The 9,199-nt window shown below is 39.2% G+C and overlaps 1 protein-coding gene and 1 long non-coding RNA gene across 2 annotated transcripts; one reads left to right on the plus strand and one right to left on the minus strand.

Moving 5' to 3' along the window:
• Positions 1-345: 345 nt before the first annotated feature.
• On the minus strand, positions 346-4,630 carry LOC115159388 (uncharacterized). The gene is made up of 2 exons (XR_003868881.1): positions 4,539-4,630; positions 346-718 (listed from the first exon to the last, which is right to left on the minus strand). It is a non-coding gene; the product is annotated as an uncharacterized LOC115159388 (long non-coding RNA).
• zmat5 (zinc finger, matrin-type 5) lies at positions 4,346-8,945 on the plus strand. The gene is given in 9 exon segments (XM_029709047.1): positions 4,346-4,689; positions 5,235-5,330; positions 5,333-5,410; positions 7,315-7,338; positions 7,341-7,376; positions 7,466-7,546; positions 7,863-7,971; positions 8,129-8,156; positions 8,158-8,945. Coding segments are annotated over 8 exon segments (525 nt in total). The 5' UTR covers positions 4,346-4,689; positions 5,235-5,284; the 3' UTR covers positions 8,281-8,945.
• Positions 8,946-9,199: the final 254 nt, after the last annotated feature.

A 9,199-nucleotide genomic window follows, 5' to 3' on the forward strand; every position in this document is an offset into this window, starting at 1 on the left:
CTTCTAAAGCCATGACATAATTTTCTGGAAATTTCCAAGCTGTTTAAAGGCACAGTCAACTTAGTGCACGTAACTTCTGACCCACTGGAATTGTTATACAGTGAATTATAAGTGAAATAATCTGTCTGTAACATGTTGGAAAAATTACTTGTGTCAGGCACAAAGTAGATGTCCTAGCTGACTTGCCAAAACTATAGTTTGTTAACAAGAAATTTGTGGAGTGGTTGAAAACGAGTTTTAATGACTCCAACCTAAGTGTATGTAAACGTCTGACTTCAACTGTATTTTCATTTACTTCTAAATAAGCTGATAAGAAAAAGCTAATTGTCAATGATTTTCTCTCCATTTTGTAAATCAAATCACTCGTTGAATTGACTGTCTTCAATTCGAATTGACCCTACCTAACTCATGTAGTTCTATTCAATTAACAACACATAAGCATACATACACAAACAGTAATAGTAACAACAAAATTGACCAATAAACAACAAAATCCCTGTATTGAGACCCTGTTGCATACCTGATAAAGCAACAAGGCCTCTCTCCAATGGTCGCTGAAGAGATCAAGTTGAAGACAGTTGATTCCCCAAACTGAGTCAACCAAGGTAAGTCCAACCAAGGTGTGTAAATATCCATTGTCCCGTTTCTCTGATTTAGGGGATATGAGTTTTCTGCAGGAAATGCTACCCAGCAATTGGAAGGGAGGCTGATGGTTGTGCTACAGGAGGAGCACAAGTTAAAAACAACCATTATTTTCCAATCAATCCCCTAGCACAGTATAAAACTTGTGAAAACTGTATTCATCCTCATTTGTGCTTGTTTAGAACTTTAAAAGAGCCTTCTAATAAGACATTAGGTAATTTACTGTACCTTGTCAAAGCAGGTCCCACCCATAATTTGAAGCTGAATGAAACAAGGTAATAATCTTGTATTTTTCTCACAAATGACAATAGAGCAATATAGGCGATATGATCCATGGATTATGACATTTCCTAGTGAGCACATATTTTATGAGGCAAATAAAATGTTCACACAATTGCCAAAACCAGAACACAGGTTCCTCTGACTTTCAGTCCAAAACCCAAGTCAAAGGAGCAAACATTTTGATTGATTGCTATTGTGTAGACCACCAAGGACCGTTTAAGAAAAATGTTATAAGGCTATGTATAATTGGGGTGATATAAACATGATTTAGTTTACTGCCTAAAAAATATTTTATTTGTCAGGCCAAGCGATTGACCTGGTGCATTTGTTAGCACGTGGCCGGCCATGGGCTGATTTCATGAATGTGTAAAGGCTCATCAACACCTATTTCATACAGTGTATTCGGAATGTATTCAGATCCCTTCCCTTTTCCACATTTTATTACGTTACAGTCTTATTCTAAAATTGATTAAAAAAAGTGAAAAACTCATCAATCTACACACAATACCCGCCAATGACAAAGCAAAAAAAGATCCTTGATGAAAACCTGTTCCAGAGCGCTCAGGAACTTAGACTGGGGCAAAGGTTCACCTTCCAACACGACAACGACCCTAAGCACACAGCCAAGACAATGCAGGATTGGCTTTGGGACAAGTCTCTGAATGTCCTTGAGTGGCCCGCCAGAGCCCGACTTGATCCCGATCGAACATCTCTGGAGAGACCTGAAAATAGCGTTGCAGGCAATGCTCCCCATCCAACCTGACAGGGCTTGAGAGGATCTGCAGAGAAGAATGGGAGAAATTCCCCAAATACAGGTGTGCCAAGCTTGTAGCGTCATACCCAAGAAGACTCAAGGCTGTAATCGTTTAATACTTATGTAAATGTTTTATTTCAGTTTTGTATTTTTTATACATTTGCGAACGTTTCTAAAAACCTGTTTTTGCTTTGTCATTATGAGGGTATTGTGTGTAGATTAATAAGGGGGGAAAAGCAATTTAATCAATTTAAAGTCAAGTACTTTCCGAATGCACTGTATATGGATTCTACAGACCCTACTGAGTACTAGTTGTTCCTGTACAGTGCTATATTTGTACCACATAGTGTCAGGGACCCCATTTTAAGCTGTTTCACCACAGTAAAAGGTCAGGAACCAGGGGCATAGGCAATTGTCTCAATTGTCTCAAAGCTTAAAAATCCTTCTTTAACTGGTCTCCTCCCTTCATCTACACTGATTGAAGGGGATTTAAGAAGTGACGTCAATAAGGGATCATAGTTTTCACCTGGATTCACCAGGTCAGTCGATGTCATGGAAAGAGCAGATGTCCTTATGTTTTGTACACTCAGTGTATATTGGCAATAATAATACATTTTATTTGGCAGATGCCTTTCAGGACACTCAAGGACATATTATATAATAAAATAATGTGCGGGTTCTTGCACTTGCCACTTCGAACTGAATCCATGTGCATTAAACAATAGCTAGGCTACAACGTGTAGGCTACTCACGTTAGCTAGCTAGCTAAGACTCACTAGCCAACTTGTTAGCAAAAACAAGCAAAATGGCCAAACAAAGCTCAATGTTCTATTTTTTCAAGAGAACGTGTCTGAAGAATTTGCCAAGTAATTTGATATCAGTGATTTCGACATGAAGGGCCTCCAGTCTCCTTCTATAACAATCAATGATTGCAATGATTTAATCGTGGTCCTTAAGACAGTTTCACTACATTCAGAGACAAGACCAGAACTACAGCACTGTTTTTATTCAGCACTTTTAAAAAGCATGAAACACATATCCATTTGCGACTTGCACATTCTCTCTTCCACCGCTGAGACATGACCATTAGTCCAGTGAATAAATAAAAAACTGTTATTTCAATTTGTGCCTCGTAAGTAATAGGCTACAACAACTGACCTCTGACCAGTGTTATCATATAGCCTAGCTTAAGACTTAACTTTGAAATATAAGGGACACTACGTTATTTATAATAAGGGATAGGCCGACATGGAGAAGAAATCAGACCTCTCTTACTATATATGAAAATAGGCAAATGAATGAAACAAATTTACTTCCAGTCAATGTTAATAGCCTATAATTTTTAGGAAATGCACTCGGCTTGCATTTTGACTCATGAAGGGATCTCGACTAAAAGAGGTTGGTGACCACTGTTCTGGTCTATATAGCAGGGATAATCAACTACATTCAGCCGAGCGGATGGTCAGGGGGCTGGAACATAATTACAAATAATTAGTAGACTACAAACTGACCGCAAGAAGCCCAAACAGATATCATACTGTGACTAAACAGAATCATTTCAAACCTTGCTTACATTGTATACGATCACATATACTGTATCTATCTATTATGGGTGGGAATACTTCAGAACAGATTTCCAAAATGTAAATTACTTGGAGCTGATTTGCTGATGTTTTTACAGTATTTTATGTACAAGAACAAAACTTGGGAGGCCAAATAAAATCCCCCACTGGGCCAAGTTCGGACAGTTGGTGAACTCTGTTACATTAGGGATTATTATTCTTATACCAAGGCATTATGTTCTAGTCTCATAGTCTATTAATTATAGGCTAATGGTTAATGATGTGTAGGTCTATGTCAGTCACATGTTAAATGCAAGAGTCATGGATTTCCGTAGGCCTACAAGACTATTTGGTCTGTAAAGCGAAATCACATGTTAGATGGTTTGTTGTGTGTAATCGATTACAGTTGGGTATATGGTAGGCTATGCTTTTATGATTATTTAATGATGATTTGAGTTCCCAAATTGTGGCCCACCTACATTTTTGCTGGCACTGCAATCAACGGATTTCTGGCTACGCCACTGCCAGGAACACTCCATATTATTCAGAGCCACATTAAATGACACCCTATAAAGATTCTACAGACACTACTGAGTTACTCCCCACCCCACTTTTACATCAGCACAAATAATATTTTTTCCTGTACAGTGCTGTATTTGTACCATATAGTATCCAGTCAACACATTTTCAGCTGTTTGACCACAGTAAAAGTCCAGCAACACTCCGTATTATTCAGAGCCCCATGAAATGACACCATATCTAGATTCTGAAGACCCTGCCTACTGAGTTAAATATGAACAAAGTATGAATCCTTATTCATGTTTAAACATACTTCATGAATAACTACCGGTTAATGCCACTTTTCTACCATTACGCGCGGGACTTTTATTTGAAATAGTCCGCCGTTCCGTAACCGAAGTACTTATTTTTAGTGTTGCTGATAAGATGCTGATAATTTATTCGCTCCGAATAATCTTTTGTCGAATTCATAACAACTTAACAGTTTAGAGCTAAACCGTTTCCTAAAATGTAACGTTGGCTGAAAACTTTTACTGAGTGTCCCTTGGATTGTCTTTAAATTCTCACATAAAAGGGTTCGTATTGCTTATTTCTTTACACTAAAAGACAAAGGTTGCGTTAGCTTCCGTTCCTTCCCCCCTGGCTGGAGTGAGAGGGTCTGCAGTCAGCTCTCTCCAGCCCTGCCTCAACTATCAAATCCCTGATGAGCAGGGGGTTGCGGGATTAGTAGCCTATATAATCAGGTGTGTAGAGTAAGGTTGGAGCAAAAGTCTGCTTACCCAGTAGTAGCTGCTATTAGCAAGGCTTGTTGTGTTTACACTACAGCGTTGGCCCCTTTTGTATTGGCATTGAGTGTTCAGTTCGGAAGCAGTTGATCGTTTAAGAACCAAACGGCAGCAAACAGCAACACGAGAGTTTGTATTGAAAAAAGTAAGGTATGTCCCTCCCCGTTTCGTTTGCTTCCGTTTAAGAAACGTTTTGCAACAGGTTCGGTGTAATGAATACGCCTCAGGAAGTTAAATATAGCGTTACTTACACAAACGGACTGTGCCGGTGGTCATGACGGTTGGTCATTACAACGGGGGAATTTGAGTCAAAATATCTGAAGAAATAACATTTATTAAAGAGTTTCCAAACGTGGTTCTGTTGTAGACCCATTCTTCTCCACTTACCTCGTTCAAAATAACAGTCCTTCAGGTGCGCCATATGTTGACAAAAAAGGAATACTTGTGGGGGACTTTATTTTGACAGGAGGTAAGCAGAGGACTTTTGTCCTACAACAGACCCACGTTTTGGAAAGTTGTTTAATAAGTTGCTTTAGATATTTTGACCAAATTCCCTCTGTGTAAAGGACCAACTGTCCTACCACTGGCTCAGTAGTTGAAGTGGAATTTATGTAAGCACCTCAAGGTCTTAGCACTGTGATAGCCTGTATTGTGGTGGTCATTGTTGCAAATCATGCGTGTTTGTTTCAGAGATGTGAGGGGTACATACAGCTGACTGAAGTGAAGACCGAATCTCAACCATGGGGAAGCGGTATTACTGCGACTACTGTGACCGGTTCTGTCAGGACACATGCACAACAGGAAAAAACACCTGTATGGTGTTCAACACCACAGATCTAAAAAGGCCTGGTTTGACAATTTCAGGGGTAAGTCATTTCATTTCCCAGAGTTCATGTGCGTTTAAGACAACTGAGAACAAAAAAAACTAAACAGGTCAGGGAAGTCAGAAATTTAGGATGATGGCCGTCTTTCCTTCCAGTTCTCTGCTGCCAATGACTGGAACGAATTGCAAAAAATCTCTGAAGCTGGAGTCTTATATCTCCCTCTAACTTTAAGCATCAGTTGTCAGAGCAGCTTAGCGATCACTGTACCTGTACACAGCCAATCTGTAAATAGCCCACCCAACTACCTCATCCCTATATTGTTACTTATCCTCTTGCCTCTTTTGCACCCCAGTATCTCTACTTGCACATCATCTGCACATCTATCACTCCAGTGTTAATGATAAATTGTAATTATTTCGCCTCTATGGCCTATTTATTGCCTACCTCCCTACTCTTCTACATTTGCACACACTGTACATAGATTTTTTTCTATTGTGTTAATGACTGTACGTTTGTTTATGTGCAACTCTGTTTTGTTTTGTCCCACTGCTTTGCTTATCTTGGCCAGGTCGCAGTTGTAAATGAGAACTTGTTCTCAACTGCCTACCTGGTTAAATAAAGGTTCAATATTATTCTATTTTTTATTTTTTTATGCCTGAGCTTCGGACTTGTAATTCCGAGTTGGATGACCGTAAAAAGTGTCTTCCCAGTCAGATTTCTTTGGGGGTGGGAGTTCCCAGTTGTCTTGCATGCACCATTTGTCCAACATGGTTTGTGGGTCAGAAAAAAACTGCATGGTGCTCTTAAAGGGCCAATCAGTAGTTAAAACAATAACAAAGCCACTGTTTCGGTAGAAAGCTGAGGGATGGGGCTGGAGAAATGTAATCACTCCCAAATTCTAGACAGAGCTTTGGATGCAAGGACAGGGACTGACCATCGATTAATATCAGAATTATTGTTTTAACCATGTTTTTTTTAGGCTATACAGTGTTTGTTTACATTTACTTTGTTTACAAACATTGGAGTAAAACAAGCATATTTTGCATTCCGATGACGGTTAAACTAAGCTCATGAGGCATTTATAAGTTATAGTCTTTAAGAATCAGTGGGGTACATATCATTAATTTGTAACTCTAAAAATGATTAGGCAACTGCTGATTGACCTTTAAAAAAAATGGCTCATAATGGAGACTTGGTATAAGGTTGCTCTTTGAAAAGGATGGTGGCCACTACTTCAGAAAATGTTAAATGTAGAAAAAATAATTATCTTGTGCTCTTAAAGAACGAATGCAGGCACGTCTTGATTTAAAAAGGCTTTATTTACTTGGCATTTCAATAGACATATTTAAAAATAGCAGGGCCAACATGTTTTGACATCAGATCAGGGCTTTAAAGGTTTGACACAGTAACCAATTAGAAGACATGTAACGTAATTAAACAAAATAACAGCATAAAGAGATGGTTGGGGTTCAATTCAGATGATGTGATCAAATACATTTCAGTTCGAGTCCTTTTCTAATGAAATTGCAGTCCATTGTTGTTTATGACAGTTGCCAGAAGATGCCAATCCTACCCTTACGCTTGTTACACTGAGCTGCACTGTGGTCAGAAAACATACCTCAGTACAGGGATGGGGATATGCCACTGTACTCCAAATGTTTACCGTTATCCACACTGCTCCATCGAGAAGATTGAAAAACTTACTGCCAGTTTTCCTGGAAAACTGCCCTTATCGTCTTCATGCTAGCTAGCAGTAGCCACAGCAGTCATTATTGAATGGCACATCACGTTGAACAACATGGAGATAATTGGCTGACACTGCCATTCCAAAGTGGCTGCTGTGGCTACTGTATGTTTCCGTTAGGGTTGGTATCTTCTGGCAACATCTGACAGATACTTGTCGTAACAGGCTGTAGACAATATGACACCCTCTTCTCTCATCACAGATGCAGCAGCCATCCTGTATGATGAACAACTAAGAAACCCTGCAGGAAATTTCTTCAGACAGGTAAAGACAACAAAGATATAATGAACATTTAATGAAAGACCCTTACAACTATCGGTGTGTAATGCTTCTTTTTTTGTCTTTTGCATCAGGCCAGTGTGTGTTTGGCAACAACTGTAGGTTCTCTCACATGTCAGAGAGGGACATGGAGAACTTAAGAATGCAGATTGAAGGTAAGTTGTTTCCACAAGATGGCACTGTCTGCCATGGACATGGTCCTCATATTGAGAGTGTTAATTTATGAGCAATGCTGTCGTTGTTGTCGCACCTTGCGTGATGCTAACATTTTTAAGAAGTACAATTTTCCATCATTGTGGTGTCAAGTTACTCTGGTATTTCAATTATGAACACACAATGCCACTCTGTTAATTTAGGTGGTTCAATGAAATCTCTAATAGTAATCATCTTCACTAATTTCACTCAGAATCAATGTTCCCATGGTGATTGTGTTAATGAAATCCATATTAAGAGGTGTAGTCTAATGTCTAGATGAAAGACGGAGCAGAGAGGACCCGGAGCACAGAGCGTCCCCTGAGCGGAGCATAGAGGAGTGGCTCACCAGGAGAGAGAAGAAGAGAGCCGCCCTCAGCAGTGGAAGGTACAGTATGAATCAATGGTCAAAGGCTGTCAGTACTTACATACAGTGCATGTTAGTGCTAAAATATGTTATTTACGCTTGCATGGAGTCAGATTTGATACAGTTAGTGTGAAAATATACTTTTCCCCTTTTTCTTAAAGTATTATATTCTCTACAGTGTTCTGAAAGAGGAAGATGAGGAGGATTGAAGATAATCAACCAGAGAATGACATACCTCCACATTTCCTCACCATTCCTGACCTTCCTCCCTCCCTTCTGCCCCCTCCCCCTGGAGGATGGAAAGTCAAAGTCAGAACTGAATGGGGTTGAAGGGGCAGTGCAGTAATGGCAAGTCCACACTGAGGTCAAAATAACAACCTGAAATTTGTTACAATTGTGATAATGCCCCTTTCGTGAAAAGCTGTTTGGGGGGGGGGGGGGGGAACTAGAATTTCAAACTAGGGTGGATTTTTTTATTGGCAAACTGATCTGATTATTCTGACCAATGACCAGTCATCTTCTATTTGCATATGTATCCTACTTTGAAGGGGTAAGCAGGGTAGGCTCAGAGTCTAGATGATCCTATCTGCCAATCAGGGTTGTGTATGTTAATATATTTAAATTTGTATCAACACGATCAGACTGAGCATTTCAATGGCAAAAGGAGCCTCAGGGAAATAAATATTTTCATGAAATAAACACACACAGTGATTTATTAGACATACAGTGATTTAAAAATTATTAAGACTGCATGGTAGCTTTAAAGCTGGTTCATCATTTCTTGCTCAAAGTTTGATGTGGTGATGCAAGAACGGATCATAATTGCTATTAGGGCTCAAGCTTTTACTTGATAGAAGTGAGTGAATTTGTAATCTTCACATTTTAATTGATTTTCTCCATCACAGACTACATTAAAATTGAGGTTGCGTGCATGGCAGAGATTTTGTTGAGTAGGTCCTTGTTTTAAAGAAAATGTATTCTGAATTGGAAATGTACAGAATGTGAGGTTCTAATGCTTTTTAAATGATGGCCTCTGGAAAGCATCAGAACAGGAGTGGCTACCGTGATATAAACTCAGAAAAAAAAGAAATGTCCTCTCACTGTAAACTGTGTTTATTTTCAGCAAACTTAACGTGTAAATATTTGTATGACCATAAGATTCAACAACTGAGACATAAACAGAAGAAGTACCACAGACATGTGATTAACAGAAATTGAATAATGTGTCCCTCAACAAAGGGGGGGTCAA

This window comes from Salmo trutta, chromosome 23 (genome assembly GCF_901001165.1).
Source record: "Salmo trutta chromosome 23, fSalTru1.1, whole genome shotgun sequence".
NCBI classification, from domain to species: Eukaryota; Metazoa; Chordata; class Actinopteri; order Salmoniformes; family Salmonidae; genus Salmo; species Salmo trutta.